Raw genomic sequence first — 27,580 nt, 5'->3', positions numbered from 1 at the left:
ATTAACAAACTGGAGGAGAAAAACCATATGATCATCTCAATAGATGCAGAATAAGCTTTTGACAAAATTCAACACCCATTTATGATAAAAACTCTCCAGAAAGTAGCCATAGGGGGAACTTACCTCAACATAATAAAGGCCATATATGACAAACCCACAGCCAACATCGTTCTCAATGGTGAAAAACTGAAACCATTTTCTCTAAGACCAGGAACAAGACAAAGTTGTCCACCCTCACCACTATTATTCAACATAGTTTTGGAAGTTTTAGCCACAGCAATCAGAGAAGAAAAAGAAATAAAAGGAATCCAAATTGGAGAAGAAGAAGTAAAGCTGTCACTGTTTGCAGATGACATGATACTATACATAGAGAATCCTAAAGATGCTACCAGAAAACTACTAGAGCTAATCAATGAATTTGGTAAAGTAGCAGTATACAAAATTAATGCAAAGAAATCTCTTGCATTCCTACATGCTAATGATGAAAAATCTGAAAGACGCTGATGAAAGAAATTAAAAATGATACAAACAGATGGAGAGATATAACATGTTCTTGGATTGGAAAAATCAACACTGTGAAAATGACTATACTACTCAAAGTAATTATAGATTCAATGCAATCCTTATCAAACTACCAATGGCATTTTTCACAGAACTAGAACAAGAAATTCTATGACATAAATCACAGCAAGATCCTTTTTGACCCACCTACTGGAGAAATGGAAATATAAACAAAAATAAACAAATGGGACCTAATGAAAGTTAAAACCTTTTGCATAGCAAAGGAAACTATAAACAAGATGAAAAGACAACCCTCAGAATGGGAGAAAATATTTGCATACGAAGCAACTGACAAAGGATTAATCTCCAAAATATACGAGCAGCTCATGCAGCTCAATATCAAAAAAACAAACAACAGAAGCCAAAAATGGGCAGACCTAAATAGACATTTCTTTAAAGAAGATATACAGATTTCCAACAAACACATGAAAGTCTGCTCAATATCACTAATCATTAGAGAAATGCAAATCAAAACTACAATGAGGTATCACCACACACCAGTCAGAATGACCATCATCAAAAAATCTACAAACAGTAAATGCTGGAGAGGGTGTGGAGAAAAGGGAACACTCTTGCACTGTTGGTGGGAATGTAAGTTGATACAGCCACTATGGGGAACAGTATGGAGGTTGCTTAAAAAACTAAAAGTAGAACTACCATATGACTCAGCAATCCCACTACTGGGCATATACCCTGAGAAAACAGTAATTCTAAACGAGTCATGTACCACAATGTTCACTGCAGCACTATTTACAATAGCCAGGAGATGGAAGCAACCTAAGTGTCCATCAACAGATGAATGGATAAAGAAGATGTGGCACATATATACAATGGAATATTACTCAGACATAAAAATAAATGAAATTGAGTTATTTGTAGCGAGGTGGATGGGCTTATAGACTCTCATATAGAATGAAGTAAGTCAGAAAGAAAAAAACAAATACCGTATGCTAACATATATATATGGAATCTAAAAATAAAAAATGGTTATGCAGAACCTAGGGGCAGGACAGGAATAAAGACGCAAACGTAGAGAATGGACTTGAGGACACAGGGACAGGGAAGAAGGGTAAGTTGGGATGAAGTGAGAGAGCAACATTGACATATATACACTACCAAATGTAAAATAGCTAGCTAGTGGGAAGTAGCTTCATAGCACAGGGAGATCAGCTCAGTTCTTTGTGTCCCCATAGAGGGGTGGGATATGGAGGATGGGAGGGAGATGCAAGATTGAGGGGATATGGTGACATATGTATACACATAGCTGATTCACTGATTCACTTTGTTATACAGCAGAAACTAACACACCATTGTAAAGCAACTGTACTCCAATAAAGATGGTAAAAAAAAAATATATTTATGACCAGTAGGACAGGACATACTACACTTATTATTCCTTATTATTCTGTCTCAACTATATCTAGTTCTTCTCATTTTTACAAGACAGAATTTTCTAGCCCCCTTATATTTTTTCTTTTCTTTTTTCTTTTGTTTTGACACACCATATGGCATGTGGAATCTTAGTTCCCCGACCAGAGACCCGACCCATGCCCCCTGCTGTGGAAGCGAGGAGTCCTAACCACTGGACAGCCAGGGAATTTCCTAGCCCCGTTATGTTTCAGTGAGGCCACATGACTATTTCTGGCCAATGAGATGTGAGAGGAAATGGCACAGGTCACTTCTGGGTCACAGCATTTAATTGCTGGTGCCAAGACTCTCCAGATTTCACTTTTCCCCACCTGCATGATTCTGGAAGCATGTCTCAAGATGGGGCCTGAAGTGATTAAGACAGAGTCCCTTACCAACTTTTGTTGGACATTCAGCATGAGCGAGAATTAAACTTTTATTTTACTAGGTCTCCAAGATTTGGGAGGTTGTGCTATCACAGCATAGCCCAGCCTCTCCTGACTGATAAATCTACAAACAGCAAAAGGGACTTGTAATTCCACATTATCTGTCTTTCCTGACTTACATAATGACAAAGTCTTTTCACACATTAATAAGTGGAGATAGCTCATCCTGGACACATAGTTGAAGGCTTCCTACCGTAACATGCAATATGTTAAATAGTCAATACAGTATCTTTTGGTATATTTTAAAGAAAAGTTTCCTCCTGTAAAATCTGTAAAACTCTGGAAATAAGCAGGAGAGCCAGTGCTTGATTTCTGAGTTTTAGTCAGATCACACAGAGGTGGAATGGTGAAAGGAACCCAAAGAAAAAGCATAATTTTCTAGGATAAGTAACATTTATCAAAACCATTGTGAAAATTTAAGATCAGATGAAATTATCTATTTTACTGTCTGAGGAAGGCCCCCAAAAGAAACAAAAGTGACAGTTTCCAACTTTGTCCTAAATATTAGGAAAAAATTATTTCTAATTGGCAGTCTACCATAGACTAAATATAACACCCTCTGTGCTAGTGAGACTGTACCAATCAAAATTAAATGAGGTTCTTTAAATTTTTCTTAATATATTTTTTAAATTATTATTTTTGGCTGCATTGGGTCTTTGTCGCTGCACGTGGGCTTTCTCTAGTTGCAGCGAGCAGGAGCAACTCTTCGTTGCAGTGCACAGGCTTCTCATTGCGGTGGCTTGTCTTTGTTGAGGAGCATAGGCTCTAGGCGTGTGGCAGGCTTCAGTAGATGTGGCTCGTAGGCTGAAGAGCGCAGGCTCAGTACTTGTGGAGCATGGGCCCAGCTGCTCCGCGGCATGTGGGATCCTCCCAGCCCAGGGCTCAAACCCGTGTCCCCTGCATCAGCAGGCGGATTCCCAACCACTGCGCCACCAGGGAAGCCCCATAGGCAACATTTCTTATTCCAAAGAGAAATGTGAGAGAAATGAGTATTTCTGATGGTAGTATAACAACTTGAAAACCTAAAAATGAAATATCAGAAGCAAAACCAAGCCTTTTTTCTTTTTAGTTTTTCCCTTTATTTTAGATGGCAGGCAGCATTGGATAGGTCTAGGTTTAGAATCTTTTCTAAAAGCATTTCATTTCTGACAGCATTTTAATATGAATTTAATTCTGCTGTTGGCTCAGACCATGACAGAATGAGCCAACATGGCAGGCGGACAACTGGATCACTTATGGTTCATTTCAATGGACATGGCACCCAGCCACAAAATTTATGAACAAAACTGTTTTAATATAGTTATTGCATTTGTAAACATTCAGCACAGGTGGAAACAAAGAATTCAAAAACAGAAATATATTTTGTATCTAAGAATAAACAAACACGAAAGAATTAAATTTTTCATTTTTTTTAAGGAAAAGGATATTCATTTTTGTCAAGCATTAACAGTGATTTGGGTTCAAAAGCTCTAATTTTCATAGGATTCCATGACTCTATTCTTCGAAGTATGCTATGTAAGGTTGCCCAAGGGAACACTTGACTACCTCGACTTCTCCACCTCCATTTTTCTCCCGTTGAAAGTGAATGTTAATAAAATCCTCTACAGTTTCTTCATCTATGATCTGAAGGTCTTCCAGTCCAGTCAGAAGCACTGTCTTCTTAGATACTCCTGAAAATACCTAAGAAGCAAAATAAAAAGATAAATAGAAAATTTTCTAAGCGCTTTGAATTACAAAACTTTACATTTATAAGCTCTGCTTAATAGTTTGGATGTTATCTTGAGAGAGACAACGGGTCTCAGGAAGATTTTCAAGCAAGAGAATATCAGAGTTGGATCTGAGTTTCAGAAAGATAACTCTGGTGCCATTGTGACAAATAGAGGAAAGGAGGGCAACTCTATGGACAGAGAGACCAGTTAGAGAAGTAGTGAGAGGTGGAAGTGACAAGATCAAGTAACGAAATGAATGCTGGAGGGGAAGTGAAACCAAGAGTTAGGCATGAGTTCTAGCTTTCAGGATGGCAGGCTAGGTTAATTAATAAGATTCTAACGGAAACAGAATCACAACTTTTTATTTTCTGTGGGGTGGGGCCGGGCAATAAGTTTCCAAAATGAAAGAAGAGAGATGACTTTACCTGAAACTTTTTCAGGTATGTTTCTGTGTACGGAGAAACAGTAACTCTCTGGCAGTTTTGATTTATATAAAGAGGATAGTCTTTTATTTTCAAAATCTTGTCAGCAACTAGAAGTAAATTTTTAAAAATTATTTTCTCCTTTATATCAAACATTTTTTAACCAAAGTTAAAACCTCCTTCAAACAGAATGTCAGAGTAAACAGTGGCTTGAGGGATTAATTTTTAAGGAACTCTACAGTCCACTTTAAAGAATTCACAGTACATAATTTTAAAAAACATAAGACCAAATGATAATGAGATTTAAATAGCTCCATCTGTCTTAAACTATCAGTCAATCAATGCACAGTGAGCTGCAATGTCCTCAGATAGACCTACCTTGAGCTACATAAAATGTGATAACCATTTGCAAAAAATAACCCAGCCATCCTAACAAAACCCAGTGTTTCCCAATCTCTCAGGAAGTACACATGCAAATTAAGATTAGAATACTCTCTTTCTCTCTCTCTTTCTGTGCATATATATATATATATATATATATACACATACATACATATAGCAAATTACTATATTACTATTATATATCTAAAATTACTTAATTGTCCTGTAACTAATACATGACATTCAATAAACCTGTATAATGATGTTAATCAAAGGGGCAGGGGTGCTGAACGTCATCTAAAAAAAGTGAAGGCAAATAACAAAAATTCATCAACTTTCTCCAACACAAAAAATAACCAGATTTATTTTTGGCAGCTTTTTTTCCTAGAGGGGAAAAAAGGTAATGTGTCAAGATTGCATAGAGTTTAACAGAAACAGTTCGTAAGAATGTCCAATCACTTTTTTTCTCCTCTCACCAGTCCACCTTGAATTAGCAATATAGTACAGTGGTTAAGAGTGTAGATCCTTGCTGGCAAGGATGTGGAGAAACTGGAACCCTGGTACATTGCTGGTAGGAATGTAAAGGTGTAGCCACTGTGGAAAACAGTATGGCGGTTCCTCAAGCATTAAACATAGAATTACCATATTATCCAGCAATTCCAGAAGGATCTGGAAAGACATTCACCTAACCATAACTAGCTACATAGCAGGAGAAAGGGAAGTTTGGAAATTTAAGGAATTGTCTCAATTTTTATTAAATTAATGTTGTTCTCTATTATTTCAATTTTCTTTAAAAAGCATGTATTACTTTATTATGAAAAAACTTAAATCAGTCAACGGTTTTTAATTGTATATTTGGATTTCTATCGTATGTGCAAACCCTGGAGAAGTCCTAAGAATTAGATTAACTAGAGGAAGAGATTTTTACATTGAGAATCATTTGAACATATTAACAAAAGAACTTGGAGAATCTTCTATTTTTCATTATAAGAATATAAACCTCTCTAAGATGATTTGGTAAAAGTCCATTTCTACCTAAGAAAGGAACAGCTGTTCTCTCTATTACCCCCTCTTCTTCCTGGAATCGATTACCTCCACCTGAGATCCTTGTCAATCGTAATAAGTGAGATGAGGAGACAGTTTTATATATATATTTTTTCAGAATGTTTCTCTGCCACACACCCACTGTGCGATCTTGGGTAAGCTGCTTACCTTGAGTACGCCTTAGTTTCCTCATCAATAAAATGAGTATAACACCTACATCCAGAGCTGTGCTATGGATCTGAGCAGATATATGTATAAAACACCAAAGACTCCATGCCTGGCACGTGATAGGAATGCACTAAGATGTAGGTACTTGTTATCTGTAATCCTATCATTCTCAGTAGCACTCAGGGAAATCATTTTCAGGACTCTACCATTTCATAAGGTTAAAAAAAAATCCCCTGTTATTATGCTGTCTAATAAATTCCAAATAAAAGCAGTAGAAAGGGATACTTTCAGACCTGGCAGAACGTAATTGAAATGCTAGAGTACTGTCTAACACTCAGTGCGGGAATACCTCCACTTTCCACAAATGTGACGACGGCGCTCCGGGACTGCTTGTCGTACTCCACGCAGTCCACTTCTCCGCCTCCGTTGCGGGATTTACAAAAACTCAGTTCTAGCTTGTCTCTCATCTGACTTTCAGGCAGTTCATCAGGAATGTCGGTAACGTGGATCTTCATTTTAGACACTTCTACGTGAACCTGGGAAATCGGTTCACGTTCAGAAATATGGATGAGAAAAGTGTCCGTGTTTAACAAATTCTGAAACGCTTTAATCACCATGTTACCTGGAATCTGACTCCTGAGTTTAATGGAACCGGGCTGGCCATAACCTTCATATTTACATCCTGTATCTGCACGTGATGGTGCCCCACTCTGATCACATTTTGGGCAACTGAAAAATAATTTGGGAAGTATTAATTGCCAATATTTCAATACATTTTTACATGTTTGGTTTAACAACAAATAATTCTGAATATTTTAAGTTTTCTTTAATTTTAAGAGATCTAATTTTTACATTTTTCTTAGGATTTCTAAGTGATGATGGTCTTGCCACCATAGTAGGATATATTAATGTCAAAATATATCAGCAAAAAATTACAATGTAGAAATTCTCGACAAGTTCTAGATTCATCCCTTAAGAGATAAGCCCGATGATCCTTCAGAAATTCATATATTACTTCAGTACAGCCACACACCCTTCCTTTCCACTGTAGACAGAATTATCAGAGAACTCCCTTAGTACATTAAAGCTCAGCCAGAAATTTCTTCCATGTTGAGTAAGCTAGGAAAACTTTTTAGGTCAGTGCCATTCTGACAATTAATCTTATTTATCATTTGTCACTGCTCCTTAATATGTTACAAGCAACAAAGAAATAAATATTTGTTCTTGTCTCTGTCTTTCCCCAGGATTACATATTAAAGACCACAAAGACTTAAATACCAAAGAGTGAGTCTTTTTTTTTTTTGGTCATATTTAATGAAGAATTCTACTTTCCTTAAAATGCTCTTGAGATCATTCATTAAAAAGTCGATAGTCTTCATATACTGATCACAAAACTATCTAGTCTAATTTAGCCATGCAAATGGGAAAGGCTTAGTAATATAATTATGCCAAACATCATTAGAAATCCAATAGCAACTATATGACAGTTTAAAATGAATGTGCGGGGAATTCCCTAGTGGTCCAGTGGTTAGGACTCGGTGCTCTCACTGCTGAGGGGCTGGGTTTCAATCCCTGATCGGAGAACTAAGACGCGGCCAAAAATAAATAAATAAATAAGAATAATAAAAAACCAAAATAAAATGCATGTGGGTATGTGTTTATTTTTAATTGTGTGACATAAGAGTTTATAACCCTTCAGTTGTTGCTATTTGGAGCTGCTTACTCTAATATGTCATAAAGACTAGACACAAATTAGTCTCGGTCTTATAAACCTCACATGTGTTTATAACAACCAGACAGCACACCACAGCTGGAGGAAGAGAGAAACAAGGCTAGAAAACAGGGCGTTGTCATGTGGGAATTCAGACTCATTGTACCATGATATGGCTCTCTAACTTGAATTACATCTTTTTGTTGTTATTGACAACAGGCAACAATAACAGAGATTATCAACTGTAAGTAATACTTAGATGATGATCTTTCCCTCCCAATGCCCACCCCCCAAACCTCCAACATCTGGTGATGTGACACAGCTGAGGGCTCCTTGTGTTTCAACTTCTGTGACTGTGTCAAAAGCCAACTCCTGTTTAATTGTGTAGAAACCCAAAGTTGTCCAGAAGAGCAGGACCTCAGAGCCATGCCAAAGGTGGAAGCAGTGATGCAGCTGTTTTTGAAGAAAATCCTGTTCCCAGCATCCCCAGGTAATTCCTATGCAGAATCCTTGCTTCCCAAATCCTCACTTCCATCCTTCAGTTATATCTCAATTACCACGGCCAACTGCCAACTGCCAACAGGGCTCTTGGCCTCCCCCTTCACCCTCAGCTGCAGGGGCGGAACCAGAGTGGACAAAGCGTATGTGCATATAGTGACCTGCCAGGATGCCTTTCTATTTATTTTCAGGCTATAGTAACAAACCAGGCGTCAAGGAGACGTGAGTTATAATCATAGATTCCCAGAATCTGAACACTGGAAGGGCTTGTGAAGACCATCTGACCCCACCCATAACTTAATCTAACTTGGAAAATATGAGAACAAAAAGCCCAGATGGTGGCCTGCTCAGAGGAATGTTGGTACAGTAGAACATACAAGGGTACTTGAGGTTTGGCTCTCAGCTCTGCAATTTATCACCTGTATGGACCTTGAGCAAGTTCCTTATCTTAGGTAAGCTTCTGTTTCTTTAGCTGAAAAATTCCTAACATGTAGCAATAATGACAGCTAACATTTATTAAGTGTTTATTATATATCAGACACTGTGCTAAGTATTTTTCAACATTTCTCATTTAATACTCAAAGCAACCCCCTGAGGTAGGTACTGCCACAAAATGTGTCATAAAAAAATTGAGATTTATAAAGAACCCAACCAAGTTACACTTCTAGAAAGGGGCACAGCTGGCACTCAAAGCCAGATTCTCCTCATTAAGGTGCCCCCAGATCTCAAGAGAGTCCCACACCACGGCGGACGTGGCAAACATCAGGTCCCACTCCCAAATCTCTGACTCCAGGGCTCCTGCCATTCACAGGTCTTGTGCATTTAGGTAAATCACTTAAACACCTGAGAATCTGTTTTCTTAGTTATAAAATGTAAATAGTAACTCTCTATCTTATTTCTTTCATGGATTCATGTGAGTATACAATGAGATAATGTCTGTGAGAACTCTCCTAGAATGATGTAGAGCTTTACAACCTTGAAACATTATCACTAGTATTATCATTTGCAGGTAGCAGTTGCAGTAGAAAGGCATTGGTATTGGACATCACAACACCTGGGCTTGAGTCCCAGCATTGTCACGTCCTGAATGTGTGATCATGTTCAAGTCACTCAACGTCTCAGAGTCAGTTTTCTCATCTGTAAAATGGGGATAATCATACCTACCTCAGGGTGTCACTATGAGGATGAGATGAAATGATAAATGTAAAAATTGTAAAGCAATGGCCAAATATCTACAAAAACTCTTTGAAAGTCCCAGTGCTTTCCAAAGGTAACATAGTCAAATTTTTGAACATGAGTCATACCTTCTTCTTTTTCAAAGGTGATAAGTGCTTGTCCTTTTTGTAGCTCATAAGGGACTTTTGAGCTCATGTGACACGAATAGGAGGTATTTGAAAACTGGCTGTCACTCTCAGGATTCTCTACAGCTGTGAACTTTATCTTTGTTTCGGGAATATCCTCGTTAATCTAATTCAAACAGAAATGTTTGATTAAAATCAAGACAAGAAATAACCTAAGTCCTTCCAATGATAATGTGATTTGATCATCCAATAATTCACTCTCCACTTACTTCAGAGCTCCACGGAATACTGAGCGTGGTCTTATTTAATATCTTTAGTAATTGCTTCTTCCCAGGGAAGTACTCAGTAATGTAGTCAGATGCTGATCCTTCAATATTATTTCACAGATGAAATTGTAAATATATAATCTCTCACCTTTTCTAAGTGTTTAAACTGGTCAATATTGTGTGGTGTTTGAGTCTAAAGCCTACATCATTCCTGTAGAAAAATACCCTTTGAACAACTGTGCCAATAAAAGCTATCTCACAAAGAAATCATTGCACAGTATATTTACCCTCACTGCAAAGAGGTATGAAATAGAGTCAGGTGTATATGGTTATTTTGATGGCAAACTCAGATAACCTCATCCAAAAAGAAAGACTCCTGAATTCAATGACTTAAAATTTATCAAATTTAAATTCCCCCTTCCTCAACACCTGCCCATCAACTTTTTAACCATTACCCCAACTGAGGTTTATAAAAATGTGAAGGGACACAACAGCAAGATCTGTAATCTGGAGGATAAAGTTAAGGGGTTATACTTAGCTGCTTAAAATCACTGGGATGAACGGTCAGTACAACCACACATAAATGCACAAATGAATTGAGTGTTTGCATTTCTATTTCCCATGGTTATTTTACATGCTGCAAGAAAAGGTTTTATCGCAAAGACATTAGAAATGTCAAGTAAGTCATTTGATCTCATCTGACATTTATTCTACATGTAACTTTGGTAGAATTTCTGATTACCATAACTCTGACTTCAAAACGATCTGCAGTGTCTTGAGAAAAGGCAGAGTGTTTCCCAATAATGTCGAAACATCCAGTATACCCTGAGAAGTCAAGAGCTTTCCGAAGTGAGAGTGAGAATGCCTGCTTCTAGTCCTGAGTAGACCGTGGCAGGGAGCAATTCACTTATGCTCTCTAGACCCCAGTTTCAGTCCTCTGTGAAGTGAATCAACTGAGCTGGCTGGGTTCCCGAGGCCCTTTGAGTTGTAGGACTAAATGATTCTGGATCCAGCCTGAGAAGTATCCAGAATCTTAACAGAGACTTCTCTAAATCTCACAAACACCGGAAACTTCACTTCCTGATATTCAACATCCTATCCCCCATTTCAGAAACAAAAAGTGACAATGCTTTAAGCATTTAAATTGTTTAAAGTATTTTTTTTAACCTGGGTTGTTATGAAGAAAAAAGGAGTGAAAGCTATGTCTAACTCAAACACAGGAGAAATTAAGAATTTAAATGAAGATACTCATCCAATTTCTTTTTAACTGTGAAACTCACTTAAATTACTTGGATGAGGAGAACAATAAAAGAACTTGGTGAGAAGACCAAGAATTTGATCCAAAAGTGATTGATAATGACCATCATTTGGGGGTAGTTTTGGATTAACATATACGTGAATATTAAAACATGTATTAGCATAAGTGTGCAGCAAGATGAAATTCTACAGTGATCACACACCTGTAACCAGCACCCAGATTAATAATCAGAACAAGACCAACACCCCAGAAGCCCTCTTGGGTTCCCTTCCAGTTCCTACCTGCCTCTAAGAGTAACCACCATACTAACTTCTAACATCGTGTTTTCATGCTGTATTTCAATGGAAGCATATGGTGCACCCTGTTTCTCCTTTTCTGGCTCAGCACTGTGTTTATGAAATTCATCAATTTTATTGCATACAGTTGTAGCCTGTTCATTCTCATTGTTGTGTAGTAGTCCACTGTGTGAATACACCCTAATTTATTAATTCATCCTACTGCTCTCAGTTTGGGGCTGTTGCAAACAGTGGTGCCATGGATGACCATAATGTTTTAGAAATGAATTCTGTATTGATAAATTGCTTTTCCTGAAAAATGGGGTCTGTGAAAAATGAGATACATAAAATAATTAAAGAAGTACCTGGGAGTTCCCTGTTGTCACTTGCAACTCAGCTTCAAGCTTTTGGATCTCCTCCTTTAACTGAATATTTTCCTTTTCAATTTCACTAATTAATTTCTAAAAATAAAAAGGAAATAAAATAACACCCAAAATTTAAACAGTCCCGACCTCATTTTTCTCCTCTTTTCTTAATATTTATTTATTTTGGCTGCACAAAGTCTTAGTTGTGGCACACGGGATCTTTGTTGCAGCATGTGGGATCTTTAGTTGCGGCATGTGGGCTTCTTAGTTGTGGCATGTGGACTTGTTAGTTGTGCATGCACGTGGGAGCTAGTTCCCTGACCAGGGATGGAACCCGGGTCCCCTGCATTGGGAGCGTGGAGTCTTACCCAGTAGACCACCAGGGAAGTCCCAGCCCCGACCTCATTTTTCTAATTAATTAAAGAAGCAAAATTTCTCTCACTTTGAACAAGGCAAAGAAAGACATTAGACAGTCTCAAAATAAATATGATCACGTGAAAAATACCTTTGTCAAATGTTTTACATCATCACCTGTCGACTTTCTTACCACTGCCAAGGATTATTATCTCTATTATACAAAAAAGGAAACCACTTTTCACACTAAACCAAAGTCACAGAAATGTTTATAGTAGAGCAAGGACTGATACCCCTGTCTTCTGGATCTTAGTTCAGTGTCTGTCAGTTCCTTCCTAACTATTTGTGACTCCAATATGACTTTTAAGCTGCACCATAACTGTGGACATATGTTACTCTGCGGCAATTTAAAAATATTTTTTTCTGTGATTCCCACAGTATAGCTGCCTTGATATGCCAGACAGATCGCCTTGAGTAAGTGGTTTAACTACCTGAGCCTCCATTCCCTCTTAGGTCTAATTGGATAATTGCTAATGAAACTCTTAACTTCTAGGTGCAAATCAAAGAAGTGAGAGAGGAAGTGAAAAAGCAGCTAACACTGTAAGCTGTGTAAGAGAAAGAAAAGAAATATGATTCTTCTTGTCAGTCTTGAATAATAGAGGTAAAAAAAACTGAAAACCCTAATATTCTTCCAAATTCAACATAATGTTGGACAAAGACATATGAAACATGCCTCGCTGCAAAAGTAATAGATGTAAGTTAATTTTTAATAGTACTCAGTAATTTTTCCTTTTTACCTGGTTTTGTTCATCTTTCATAAATTCTTCAGCTGGCCCATACTCCTTAAGAACTTGTTTTTTGTTATCTTCATCAGTTGCCATGATTCCCTAATTACTATAAAAGGTAAATACTTTAAAAATAGTACAAACACACAAATTCAAGAAGAAAAAGTAACTTTTACCCTCTTACAGAAGAAACATCTCTTCTTTGCTATATGTTATTTCCTATCACCGAAGTCTTTATTATTATCATGAGGATTATATCCAAAGTCTCTATTTCAAATAACTTTCACACCTATAAACATATAAAAAGGTTCTAAAAATTCTTTGCTTTTCAACACCGTAAGAGAAAATAATAGGTATTAACATTCCTTTGTAGTTCTCATTTCAATCATAACATGATGCTCCATTTTAAAAGACTATTATTTTGGTCTTCTAGACTTTTCCAAAGGTTTTTATTTAAATATTTAATTCTCCCTATTATACTCTCCAAATGTAATGGAGTAAAAAGACCTCCAAACACCGTTCCTCTATGCGTACAGGGGTTTTCACAAACCCTCCCGAGTTCATACACTTGGACAGGAAAAAAAACTTCATCTTTATTTCTAATAACCTCTGATTGAAACTTAGCATTCTCTTCAAATATGAATATAGGCAACAAGCCACATAGTATTTGCAGCCCCTGTGACAAAAGTCACCAAGACGGTACAGATATTTTCATAAAATATTTTAACTCTTCCAGATATCCTGAAACATTGCTTGTGTTTAACCCTGCTTCAAAATTATGATAGTTATTAAACTCATGACTAGGTCTTGTAATAAACTGTAGTATATTGATATATATTACTATATTAAATATTTGCTTTTTAAATAACCTGATAATCATATTTCAATATAATTGGTTTCCTTTATAATTCTATGTATTTTGTTTTATACAACTTAAAAACTTTATTTTGAGAAAGGCCCACAAGCTTTTTCAGACTGGCACCAAAAAAGTTAAGAAACCTTGCCTGCATATCAATTTACTAAGATGGAGTTATCCCAAATATCAAATATCCCAAATATCAAATATGACACAAGGATTATCACAACAGTTATTGTTTTAGAAGCACAGTAATAATGTGTCTGTTAATACAATCTTCCAAGATTTCAAGTGGCTAAGTTCTCACTATTCCTATAGAAGAAACAGAAAAGACATGTATTCTTCTCTAAACATAAAATAGAAGACTAGCAGAAAATTAGTCATGGCTTAGTTTACTCAGTGTGAACACAAGCAGTGTCCAAAAAAAGGGGTCATATGGTAGTTCTACTTTTAACTTTTTGAGGATCCTCCATACTGTTCTCCATAACAGCTGCACCAATTTACATTCCCACCAACAGTGCACAGGGGTTCCTTTTCTCCACACCCTCTCCAGTATTTGTTACTGTAAGGTCGGATCTTAACAAACGGCACCGCGAAACAGAGGAAAGCTTCAAGTGAGCTTTATTAGGGAGCGCACCCAGGCGAAGTTCACTGGTCCGAGAGAAAGGGGCCAGAGAAGTCGCACCCGGGGGAGGGTTGGGCAAGATTTTATAGGGGAAGAAGGGAAAGGGGTGTGGTGAATCTGGGAGGGCGCAGGGTATTCCTTATTTGGTGGTCTTTCCGGGTATCCTGGGGGACCGTTAGTCCCGCCCCTCGAAAGGCGGGAAGGCTGGGCCGGGTTCAAAGTCCCCAGGTCAGTTCCTGGAACTGGGTGGTCCGGAAAGTCTCCAGGTCAGTTTCTGGAACTGGGTGGTCCGGAGAGTTTTGGTCTGATGCAACCTGTGAATCTGATTGTGTTCCCCTGCCTCAGGCCAGTTGGCCTTACAGTTACCTCTTGTCTTTTTCATGACGCCCATTCTAATAGATGTGAAGTGGTATCTCATTGGGGTTTTATTTTTTTTTTCTCCTTTTTTTTTTTTAAACATCTCTCATTGTTTTTTTTGTTTGTTTTTTTTTTTTGCGGTACGCGGGCCTCTCACTGTTGTGGCCTCTCCCGTTGCGGAGTACAGGCTCCGGACGCACAGGCTCAGTAGCCATGGTTCACGGGCCCAGCTGCTCCGCGGCATGTGGGATCTTCCTGGACCGGGGCACGAACCCGTGTCCCCTGAATCGGCAGGCGGACTCAACCACTGCGCCACCGGGGAAGCTCTCCCTCTGCATATTTATAATCACGTTCTCTGACAATGAAAAACCTGACTCAGAAAATCAAAAAAAAAAAAAAATGCAAAGGGAGAAAAATAGAATGAATGCTATGAATTGGAACTGGAGATATCAGCATAATCTCATGATTTCTGATATGTTGATAGAAAAGTACAGAAATTTAAATATAGATATAAGTGTGTGAGTGTGTGATATTCCCCAGTTCTGTCTGCTAAAAGGGCCTGGAAACAAAGACAACAGCAGTGAGCACATCTAGCGCCCAGAATTTAGTTTCTAGTACCATTCTCAGCTACCAGGAATCAAGGCTATTCAGAGAAATGGCTGCTTCTAGAAGTAGGACAGGAAAAGTACAAGGCAAGCATCTTATGGTGTCAGAAAGCAAGAAGTGCTCAAAGAATGATGAGGATATGTCACAAGAACATAGAGTCCACCTTGATGAGGTTCTCACTGGACAAATCTGGGAATCAATTAAGCACAGAAATAAATAATTACAGTAATAATTAAATCCACTGAGCAAAACAGAACTATGAGTCGGTAAACATAGCTAGCTAGCTAGCTAGCTAGCTATATAGGTAGATAGATAGATAGATAAATTGATAGTTTTGTGAGGAAAGGACCATTTAATTAGTTTCAAAATACTTACCCACAAGTACTGCAAACCAAAATCCAGTGCAATCTCAATCATTTAGGTGTTCTGAGCACTCACCAGTCCTGGCATTGACAAGCCCTTGAAGGAGATCAACAATTTCAATGGGGATAAATATCAGTTTGCCCTTTTGCTTTGAACATGTCAAGCTGACCTACAAGAATATAAGCACTGTAAGGGCTATGATTTTTGTTTTGTTCTCTAAAGTATGCTCTAGTTCATCCAGAATGCTACCCTAACAGTACCCAAAAGAGTGCCAGGGATATAGTCCACACTCAAGAAATGATTGTTTTTAATTGAGTTAAAATTTCCTTACACTGAACAACCTGTTATTGCACTTCATATAAGTGGAATCATTTGGTATGCACCCTTTTATATGTGCTAGAGTTTTAAGCTCAACATGTTTTGGAGACTTGTCCTTGTTATTGCATGTATTAGTAGTTTGTTCCTTTTTATTGCTGCGTAGTATTCCATGCATGGACAGCCTACAAGTTGTTTATCCATTCTCTCGTTGGTGGGCTATTTGGTTATTTCTGGTTTGGGGCTATTATGAATAAAGCTTCTCAAAACAAAACAAACAAAAGAAATACTTCTCCACAAAACACTAATTTCAAAGGGGAAAAGAATAACTTTACAGTGAAGAAGCCAGGCGGACCACACCATAATGAAGTAATCAAAGTAAATAATGAGATACATCAAAATCATCTGACATATGATAGGCACACCGAGAACACAGCATGACTCCTATGATATTCCTGCCAAAGATGCATGAGCCGAATCTAAACAAGAGGAAACATGAGATAAACTGGCCTGTTCTCTTCAAAAGTGTCAAGTTCATGAAAGCCAAGGAAAGACTGAGAAACTGTCCCAGGCAGGAGATTAAAGAGACATCACAACTAAACACAATGCATAACTCTGAACTGGGTCCTTTTGTTATAGGATATTATAGGGACAACTGGCAAAATTTAAATTAGATCCAAGGATTAGATGGCATAATGTATCAATATTAATTTTTCTGATTTTAATCACTGTATTGGAGTTACATAGAGAACATCTTTTTTGTAGGAAATAAATACTCAAGAATTCCAGGGTAATTGGTCATGAAACCTACTCTCAAATAACTCAGGAAAAAGACAATTTTTTACTTGCAGACTTTCTGTAAGTTTGAGGAGTTTAAAAATAAAAAAGGTATATATAAGTAGCTCTTTATTGCGTTAACAACTGCAGAGTCCTTATAACGGTATTCATCCCAAGTCTTACACAATCTAACCCCAACTAGTCTTATTTAGACAACTCCTGGACCAAGTCCCTTAACCACACTGAACACTCTAAGGGTTTCTCTTCTCCCTCCTGTCCCTCAATGTCACATCCTTCCTCCCCTTCCAACCTTAACCTCCACCTAATGAAACCCTACTGTTCAACATCCATCCCAAATTCCCCTCCAAGTTCTTGAAGCTTTGTCTGATTCCCCCAAATGATTTTACTTCTCCCGCTATTATCTCTTTTGGGGAGCTTTATTTGTGTACCTGTGTCATTTTCCATGACTAGATGGTGATGACCTTGAGGCCAGGGACCACGTCCATTCTTCCTTGTATCCATTCAGAGCACAATACACATTCACACACTGAAAACACTCAATATTTATAGAATTGTGCAGTATCTTGACTGAGGTATTTATTCAGCTCAGGACATCCCAGGCATGTGAAGTTCTCTTATTACATTTCCAGAAAGCAGAAACTGCAACATTATTTAACTGTTTTTTTAGTCTATATTCTTAATATAGACTAAGAATAATAATAAAGGCTTGTAATAAAGGCTCTCAATAATATATTTAACTCATATGAATGGTCTACTACATAATACTCCCAGGACTTCTTACAGCATATCTAGTAACTGGACACTTTCCCTCTTTGCATAAATGGGATGTACAGTAATAGCTTTCCTTTTATACAGTCAAATGGTAGGCAGAATAATGGTCCCCTTAAAGATGCCCACATGCTAACCCTCAGAATCTGTGAATATGTTAGGTTACACTGCAAAGGAGAATTAAAGTTGTAGAATGAATTAAGGTTGCTAATCAGCTGACTTCAAAATATAACGATCTTGGACTTCCTTGGTGGCGCAGTGGTTAAGAATCTGCCTGCCAGTGCAGGGGAACCGGGTTCGATCCCTGGTCCGGGAAGACCCCACATGCCGCGGAGCAACTAAGCCCGTGCACCACAACTACTGAGCCAGCGTGCCGCAACTACTGAGCCTATGTGCTGCAACTACTGAAGCCTGCGTGCCTAGAGCCTGTGCTACGCAAAGAGTAGCTCCTGCTCGCCACAACTAGAGAAAGCCCGCATGCAGCGACAAAGACCCAACACAGCCAAAAATATATATACATATATATAAATACAAAGATCTTCCTGGATTATTGGTGGGGAAATAATGTAATCACCAGGGTCCTTCTTCAAAGTGAAAGAGGAAGGCAGAAGAGTAGAATCAGAGTAAGATGTGACAACAGAAGACTAGTCAGAGAAATGCAACATTGCTGGCTTTGAGGATAGAGAAAGGGCACCACTGAGCCAAAGAAGGTGAGCAGTCTACAGAAGCTGGAAAAGACGAGAAAACAGGTTCACCGCATTAGCCTCGGGGAAGGAAGGCAGCCCTGAAGACGCCTTGATTTTAGCCCAGTGACGCCCAGTTGAACTTCTAACCAGCAGAATTTTAAGATAATAAACTTGTGGATTTTAAGCCACTAAGTCTGTGGTGATTTGTTATGGCAGCGAATGAAAAAACCAGCACAAATCACCTATACCAATTCACCACCTATTTCCCTTAATATACTCACATCACCGTGATGCCCCCCCACCCCACCCCCACCCCCACCCCCACCCCGCCTGATAGAAGCAAATCTTCCCATATGCATGCCTGGCGGCAAAAAGAAAGGAAATGAGAAGGAAGGAAAAAAGGAGGAGGTGATGCACAAAGTTGTTTTTGTTTTGTTTTGTTTTTGTTTTTTAAACTTCTGCATGTTGTATAGATAGGGAAACATCGCATTCTCTTTTGGACGTCTCTTTCAAGAAAACCCCTGCATATTCTGAAAAGTGAGGTACGGCTGCCAAAACCTGCTCCTCCTGCCAACAGAGTAAATGTCCTGAAGGAATCTGTTTTCCTAACAGCTGTCTCCAGAGACACTACAAGAACAGTGGGGAAACACAAACCATTTTAAGTTTCAATTTCCGAAATGAAGCAAAGCAAAGGAGACGGGGTCAGAGGCCGGGACGGCACAGAGAAGGCCCCGTGGGCCGGGGGCAGGCGCGTCCCCTCGGTGGCTGTGTGGTCCCCGCGACCCCGGCAGCGGGCAGCGCAGGGGCGCAGCGCTGGGGCTCCGCGCCCGGCCCCCGTCCGCCCCCGGCTCTCCGCCGGGCGTCTCCCCGCAGGAGGTCCCGAGTCCCGCGGAACCTGCCTCGTCGCCATCCGCTGCCTCTCCAGCCCTGGACCACTAGAAGCGGGGATGGCAGGAGGGGAACGGGGCACCCACTCACCCGCCTCGGCCCGCCGAGCGCCGCGCCCCGGTTCCCGGAAACCTCGCTGGCGGCGCGCAGGTGGAGCGTCCGCGGGAGGCGCTGAACCTCCGGGCCCGGCTGGCGCTGCCTTGTCCAGAAGAGCTTTGAGCCTTTTTCAAGTGGGTGTCCCCCAGATCAACAGTTTCGTTCCTTTAAAAAAAAGAAAGAAAGAATAAAAGGAGAAGAAAACTACTCAAACAATGATTTTCTTTAAATCTAGTCACTGCTCGAATACCAAACCTGGTGTCTCCAATGATTAGTCACTAACAAGTTACACCTATTTTCACTTTCGATTTTTAAAACGTATTGGTTTTGTTTTTGTTTTGAGGGAATTTATTCCCAAAGTATTCCTTAAGTTTCCATAGACATCATTTTAGGACATGCTTTAAAAACTACTCCTTTGTATGTATATTACAGGACGTGTTTTTGGAAAAAGTGGATAGAAACCAAATGAAGTCAAAGTGGGAGTCTCTCATCAGATTGTAATGGTAACTCTCGTTGTAATTTATTGATCATTATAACCTTAATCTACAAATCTTTGCAGCCAGCACAAGGTCAACTTTTGTGTACAGGTATTTCTTTTGCAACTTCCCAGGAAGTTGGGAAAGCTGTGGTGTTCAGTTGGTTTCTACGACCTGTGTCCCTTGAAAGTTTTCTTATAATCATTTTGTTTTGTTGTGAAGCTTATAAATAAATACTTCACTAAGTGTGATCTTTTCCTTTGAAATGGAAAACATCTGGTTGACTTCAAAAATTGCATTGTTTCTGAATCCTACACAGAGAACCACCCCACAGCTGCACTGGCTGGTAAATAGAGGTCAGGGAGGAGATGTATCAAAATGACCTCCAGGCATAAATTCTAGTTTACAGTGCTGTGTATTCATATATAACTGATATATAATCTGATAAAATGAAATATTAACCAAAGTCAAATTCCTTTATATCAAGAATATTATATGCATTTTCAAATAAATTAATACATTGAGATATTTCCAAATGATGTAAATATCAATAGGTTTTGATTGCATGCCACTCCTGAATTAAAAATTGGTTTGCTCTGCAAAGGGAAAAGGAAATAAACATTTACAGGTGTATTAAATATTCACCTTTTCTATGTAAAAAAAAAAAAAATATTGATGGCAATCAGTTTAAAGTGGCCTTTCTAAGTGAAGAAAATAAAGTGGTGCATAGACACTTGTACTCATCGGCCCAGTCAAAATAGTACAAAAACTCTAACTGTGGCAGCCTAAGAATTACTTTTGGTCTCCCTTAAAATTTTGTTTTTTATTTTATTTAAATGTATTTATTTATTTAATTTATCTATTTTTGGCTGCATTAGGTTAAAAATTTGTTTTTTTTAAATTTTGTTTTTTATTTTATTTATTTATTTAAATTTATTTATCTAATTTATCTATTTTTGGCTGCATTGGGTTAAAAATTTGTTTTTTTAATTTTTGTTTTTTATTTTATTTATTTAAATTTATTTATTTATTTATTTAATCTATTTTTGGCTGCGTTGGGTCTTCGTTGCTGCATGAGGGCTTCCTCTAGTTGCAAGCAAGCAGGGGCTACTCTTCGTTGCAGTGCACGTGCTTCTCATTGTGGTGGCTTCTCTTGTTGCAGAGCAAGGGCTCTAGGTGCGTGGGCTTCAGTAGCTGTGGCACCCGGGCGTAGTTGCTCCGCAGCATGTGGGATCTTCCCAGACCAGGGCTCGAACCCGTGTCCCCTGCACTGGCAGGCGGATTCTTAACCACTGCGCCACCAGGGAAGCCCCTTTTATTTTATTTTTGGCTGCACTGCAAGGCTTGAGGGATCTTAGTTCCCTGACCAGGGATTGAACCCTGGCCCATGGGAGTGAAAGCACTGAGTCCTAACCACTGGACCACCAGGAAACTTCCATCCCTTAGAGTTTTAGAGAACATGAACTCTAGAGGTTACTTAGTTCAAACCTCATTTCTTCTTTTATCTTATTTTTGTTTTTTATAAGAAGATACTAAGCAACAGGACCATGACCAGAACAGGACTCATCTAAGATTGACTCCAATCCTGTTAAAGGACAAAGGATACAGTTAGTAGGGAAGCCTTTGGGCCGCCCACATGCTGAAGCTGAGCCATGTGTAACAGTCTGAACTCAAGTGAACTTCAGGTCCAGTACTCTGCAAAGCGCAGGGGTTCCGAAGATGAATAGGCAGCTCCCAGATATATATATATATATTTTTAAATTTTATTTATTTTTGGCTGCATTGGGTCTTTGTTGCTGCGCGGGCTTTCTCTAGTTGTGGTGAGCGGGGGCTACTCTTCATTGTGGTGCGCAGGCTTCTCATTGCGGTGGGTTCTCTTGTTGCTGAGCATAGGCTCTAGGTGTGCGGGCTTCAGTAGTTGCGGCGTATGGGCTCAATAGTTGTGGCTCGTGAGCTCTAGAGTGCAGGCTCAGTAGTTGTGGTGCACAGGCTTAGTTGCTCTGCAGCATGTGGGATCTTCCCGGACCAGGGCTCGAACCCGTGTCTGCTGCATTGGCAGGCGGATTCTTAACCACTGCGCCTCCAGGGAAGTCCCAGCTCCCAGATATATTATTGTTAACAATCGTAATTGCGATGATCTACTGAGAACTCCTAGACATTTTATAAACCTTTTATGTTTTGCCAACAACAATATGAGATATAGGTATTATCCCCATTTTGCAGATCAGGAAACTATGGCTTAAAGTGCTGACCCAAAACCAAGCAATTAATCTGTTATGACATTGATATCTTTCTCTACTCTCAACCATGAAGTCAGTCTCCACACTATGTTCTACAGGGCATGAAAAATGAGGGAATTCTATGGGCAAGTATGATTAGGAAATGTCGCATACTGGATTCACACTTGGGAGATTCACAATGCACATCCGCATGTTGAGTTTTGAGAAGTATTGCAGGGAAAAATTATAGCATACATTTAAAGTTTAACTTTATTTAATCTTGAATTTATCAAATTCATTTGACCACTAAAGCCTTTATTTTCAAGGAGCAGCTATTAAAATCTTGAAAAGTTTCTAGTGGGGCAATTTGAGTAATGCTTTACTAATGATTTTAATGATTGAGGACTTGCTTCCTCAAAATATGGCACCTTGGCATATTGACTATTTTAAGTGGAAAGAGTTTGAGAAAACAGTGGAAGCAAGACGGTCACTCTGACCCTCCTCCCCACTACCATCCTTCTCTGAAATAGTTCAAAAAGCCTCCTGTGAGAAGTGCTCACCCTACACCTGTGGGAAAGGAGCATTCTTATCTCCAAAGACAAATGGACCCAGAGAAGAATCCTTAACAAACCAGCTTTGCTAAGTTTTCTCCAGTTTACTTCAATTACCTCATACTCTCTGACCTATCATATTCTTCCATGACTATCCTCTCTTCATCAAACCTAGCATAAAAATACTCAGTTCTAGGGCTTCCCTAGTGGCGCAGTGGTTGAGAGTCCGCCTGCCGACGCAGGAGACACGGGTTCGTGCCCCGGTCCAGGAAGATCCCACGTGCCGCGGAGCGGCTGGGCCCGTGAGCCGTGGCCGCTGAGCCTGCGCGTCCGGAGCCTGTGCTCCGCAACGGGAGAGGCCACGACAGTGAGAGGCCCGCGTACGGCAAAAATAAATAAATAAATAAATAAATAATACTCAGTTCTAACTGTTTCCGTGGGTCTTCATTTCCTTATGAAGACTTCTGTGTCATGTAAAACTTATGTTAAATAAATTTGTAGGCTTTTCTCCCCTTCATCTGTCTTTGTCAGTTTCATTTTCAGACCCAGCCAGGAACCTTAAGAGGGTCAAGGAAAACTTTTTCTTTCTTTCTATCTATCTATCTATCTATCTATCTATCACACACTCAATAAATATTATACCGTACATGAGATGCCTTGAACATGTCATGTAAATCTACACTGCCATGATATGAGATGTATGTTGTGTTAGAAATTTATCTCCCCACCAGATGGCAATGGGCTCCTCTCAGGCTTCCCTATAAATGCACCATCCCCACACACACCAGTGCTACATACTGTACCATGTGTGCTATGAAGTGTGATACTAGTAGTAGAACACCAAGGAGAAAACAGCCCCCCTCTACCTCAGGAAGTCAGGGAATGTTTCCTCCACAGAAGAGGTGAAGATTGAGTTGACTCTTAAAGGTAGAGGAAGTGAACTGAGACCAAAGGTCAGGTGAAAAATCCTAGAGAGGCATCATGAGTTTAGTGGATATGCAAATCATGAGAAAACCACCTGATATCTATTATATTATGCTCTTTCTTTTAGAAAAGGTCTAGCACACCAAGTTTATGCTGCTAGTTGCCAAGATTTTGGTAATCCTGTTTGCAATTCATCCTTGGGGAAGTTGCAACACTTATACTGTGCCCAGCATTGTGCAGGGTCCTGGGCGACACAAAGGAATTAGGTAACATCATTCTCATTTTCAAGAGGTTTGCAATTGACATATCAGGAGTAAAGGACTGTTGCCAAGAGAGTAGATCTTAAATACTCTCACCACAAAGAAGAAATGATAATTACGTGACATGATGGAGGTATTTAGCTGTGGTAATCATTTGACAATGTATAAGTGTATCAAATCAATATGTTGTATGCCTTGTTCACCTTAAACTCACACAATGTTATTTGTCAACTGTACCTCAACAAAGCTGTAAAAAAATAAATAAAATAGTAGACAACGGGTTTTTTTAAAAGAAAAGGAAAATAAATATTCTATTCCTTACTCTCTATCAGGCAGGCAGTACTATATAGTTAAGAGCATGGTTTTGATATGAGATGTTGGTTTGAATACCAATTTCAAGTTACTGAAGTTTCCCAGCCTCATTTTTCTCCTCTGTAGAATGGAGCTGTTGTGAATGAGATACTGCTACATGTCAAGGTCTAAGCACAGTGCCTTAGCCAGGATAAGTATTCAAGTAGCTTGACACTGGTGGCCCAGGTAGCTGTTACCATCTTATACCTGGGTGAGAATTTTTTTTCCATTTTATTCTCGCACATTTCTTCTGCTTTGTCTTCCTACCTGAAAAAGTACACTTAAGACAAAGACCATTTTTTATTTCTTTTGTGTCACCTGCAGTTATTAGTAAAATGACTATACTTAGTACTAGCAATATAAATATTATACCTATTTCTAACTAGTAGTTAGATACAAGAGTAGGAGTCAAATACTCTAGGCTCAATATTATAACTCCTTTGTATAGGTTTTCATGTTAGTGTATGAATAAGTTTGTCTAAGTGAACAAAATATTGTGAGCTAGATCAAATATTTATAAATAGAAGTTTATAATAGAAGTTAATCCAAGTAAAATAATAATAAAATTAAAGAATAAAGGACATTACCTTCTAGAATCATGCCTGGGCCACTGATTTATCATATAAACATACTTGATCAGTCAGAAAATTCTGTTTTGTTAAAGTATTTAGAGAATAAAGCTACTGTCCTTGGACAATGCCGGAAAGAACAAGTAAGTGTTTTGCTCATGAAACAGAGGTTCAAAAATAAAAACTGATCCTTGATATCCTTAACATATCAAGCAGTAAACCGCAATATTATATTATGGAAATTATTTTAAGAGAATCTGAGGATACTGCTGATGTTTTCCTGCTTTGCTTGCAAACTGAATACTGCTTTTTTTTAAAAATTAATTTATTTTATTTATTTTTGGCTCTGTTGGGTCTTTGTTGCTGTGCACGGGCTTTCCCTAGTTGCGACGAGCGGGGGCTACTCTTTGTTGCTGTGCGCAGGCTTCTTGTTGCCGTGGCTTCTCTTGTTGCAGAGCACGGCCTCTAGGCACGCGGGCTTCAGTAGTTGTGGTGCATGGGCTTTAGAGCCCAGGCTCAGTAGTTGTGGCGCACGGGCTTAGTTGCTCCACGGCATGTGGGATCTTCCGGGACCAGGGCTCAAACCCATGTCCTCTGCATTGGCAGGTGGATTCTTAACCACTGCACCACCAGGGAAGCCCCTGAATATTGCTTCTGAATTGGCTATACTCCAATATAAAATAAAAAGTTTTAAAAAAAAATGAATACTGCTTCTGACAGAATTCTCTCAGGGTGAAGTGATAGTAGGATAAATCCAATTGTTTGGCTTGAACTTAAAATCACAGCGGAGGAAAAGCTTAAAGAAACTTGAGATTCTCAGAATGCTTAAAAAGAACATAGCTTTGGAATGTTGGAAAAATCAAAATATTAAATTCTGATTATGTTCTCACCAAAAATCCCAAATGAGAAAGAATCGGGCAAAGCAACCAAGTAAATCAATGTAGCTTCCCAGGGAGCTCAGCAGTTAAGAGAATATGCACAAACATAGTGAAAACAACTAAAAAAAGTTATTTTGCTTGGGCTTCCCTGGTGGCGCAGTGGTTGAGAGTCCGCCTGCCAATGTAGGGAACATGGGTTCGTGCCCCGGTCCGGGAAGATCCCACATGCCGCAGAGTGGCTGGGCCCGTGAGCCATGGCTGCTGGGCCTGCGCATCCGGAGCGACGGGAGAGGCCACAGCAGTGAGAGGCCCGCGTACCGCAAAAAAAAAAAAAACACAAACATATCAGGCAAAAAACTCAACTTTTTAAGTTAAATTTGTTTTCAATTTGTTCTTAGTGTACCTAGGTATATGTAGGGGCATAATTTCTACTAAGATATATCTCAGTATAGTGTATGATTTCTGTTGAATCGTGTCCCAAACTCACCAGAAAGGGAAAATGTGTCTGTGGGTAAGAGGACGTCCTATAGACCAGTGCTTGTCAAACTTTAATGCCCATCCGAATCAGCTGGGGATCTTGTTAACATGTAGATCCTGGGAATTCCCTGGTGGTCCAGTGGTTAGGACTCAGAGCTTTCACTGCTGGGGCCCAGGTTCAATCCCTGATTGGGGAGCTGAAATCCTACAAGCCATGTGGCACGGCCAAAAAAAAAAAAAAAAAAGCAGATCCTGGTTCCATAGTTTTGAGGTGGAAGTTCTTCATTTTGAACGTTGCTTGGTGATGCTGATGGCGTGATGGCACTGGGTCTTGGACTATACTTTGAATAGAAAGGCTGTAGACTAACCAGTTCCCTAAAGAACAAAGAGGGAGCAGAAATGTTCACTCCAGAGTCAGGGTACTGTGTACTGTGTGGTTCAGCCAGGGAGCACAGGGCCTCTTCCTGTTTGCCAGCCTGGTGGCCTAGGTTCATGAGTAGAAGGAAGGGCATTTCTTGACATCCATGGTAGACAGGACAACAGCAGTTTCTGTCTTTCATGCCATCTCCTTCAGAGGACAAAGCCTCCTTGTCTGCAGCTAGGCTGTCATTACAGCTGCTCTGAAATGGAAAGGAAGGAATAAGCCATGAGGGTGAATGGGTCAAAATGATGCAAAAGTGGAAAGAAGTAAGGAGAAGCCAGAAAAAAAGAACAAGACTAGTATATCCAGGAACACTGAAAGGAATATTCTTTTCTCTTTCATTAGTTATTCATTTCAATTTATTCTAAATAGTTTGCCCTGGTGTCCGGTGTAACAAGATAGAATGACCTCACACACAGGGCTTATTTTAACAACAAAATATCTTCATGGGGCAGTTTGATGATGTTGGACACATAAAACCAGAGGTAATTCATCCCTCTAAATGCTTAAACTCCTCCAGAAAAATTAAAAAGACAAACAGTCTTCATCCCCAATAAAAATAAAACAAAGAAGTGTCCTTCAGCTCTTATTGCTTGGTGACTTTATGCATTGGAATAGAAACACCATTGCCTTTTGGGAGGTTGACCTCAGCTGTTTTTCAACCATTTGAAGAAAAAGAACTCTAATTTTGGTGCCAATACTCAAAGCAAAGCTTTCTCAGGTGGATGAACAGCAGCTGTAGCTGGCTTGTCATGGAAATTGCACCACCTTAAAATCACCAGGAGAACTGGGCTGAGTCTCTGTTCTGACCCTTACTACAGGGTCACACTGGTCACACTACACATTCACATGCAGTGTGTTCCCTGGAAATTCCTGGTGTTCCCTGAAAATGTGCAATGCATACTAGGGAGGGATTCTGGGCTTCCAAGACTTGCTTGATTGCTGCTCTAAAATTAGATAGAACAAGTAAGAACAAGTCAGTCAAACAAGTCCAAGATTCAATCATATTCTCTCTTTCTCTCTCCCCCAACTATTTTGTCATGTTATTTTATGAACTTTACATAAGACAGACAGGTAATTGTTGAGTGGCTTTTTTTGTGGTCTAGTCTCTATCCTACTACCCTGAACGTATCCCAAACAGCAAT

The 27,580-nt window shown here is 39.3% G+C and overlaps 1 protein-coding gene across 6 annotated transcripts; it reads right to left on the bottom strand.

Annotated features, from left to right (window-relative positions):
* Positions 1-3,471: 3,471 nt before the first annotated feature.
* NMI (N-myc and STAT interactor) lies at positions 3,472-26,089 on the bottom strand. 6 transcript variants are annotated; one of them, XM_029225994.1, is made up of 10 exons: positions 26,025-26,089; positions 19,304-19,474; positions 15,771-15,854; positions 12,964-13,060; positions 11,813-11,908; positions 9,652-9,814; positions 6,761-6,867; positions 6,488-6,674; positions 4,549-4,655; positions 3,472-4,094 (listed from the first exon to the last, which is right to left on the bottom strand). In XM_029225994.1, exons 4-10 carry the CDS (start codon positions 13,045-13,047, stop codon positions 3,909-3,911), a joined length of 930 nt encoding a protein of 309 aa, XP_029081827.1. In that variant the 5' UTR covers positions 13,048-13,060; positions 15,771-15,854; positions 19,304-19,474; positions 26,025-26,089; the 3' UTR covers positions 3,472-3,908. The 6 variants fall into 6 exon arrangements, with proteins under 6 accessions (XP_029081827.1, XP_029081826.1, XP_029081825.1 ...); XM_029225993.1 differs by lacking the exon at positions 26,025-26,089 and adding an exon at positions 19,565-19,586; XM_029225992.1 differs by lacking the exon at positions 26,025-26,089 and having other exon boundaries at positions 19,304-19,570.
* Positions 26,090-27,580: the final 1,491 nt, after the last annotated feature.

The sequence above is a fragment of the Monodon monoceros genome, unplaced genomic scaffold, assembly GCF_005190385.1.
Source record: "Monodon monoceros isolate NGI ecotype Baffin Bay Population unplaced genomic scaffold, NGI_Narwhal_1 Super_Scaffold_16, whole genome shotgun sequence".
Taxonomy (NCBI): Eukaryota; Metazoa; Chordata; class Mammalia; order Artiodactyla; family Monodontidae; genus Monodon; species Monodon monoceros.
Note: the sequence above shows the minus strand (reverse complement) of the source record. Positions and strands in the feature narration are given on the sequence as shown.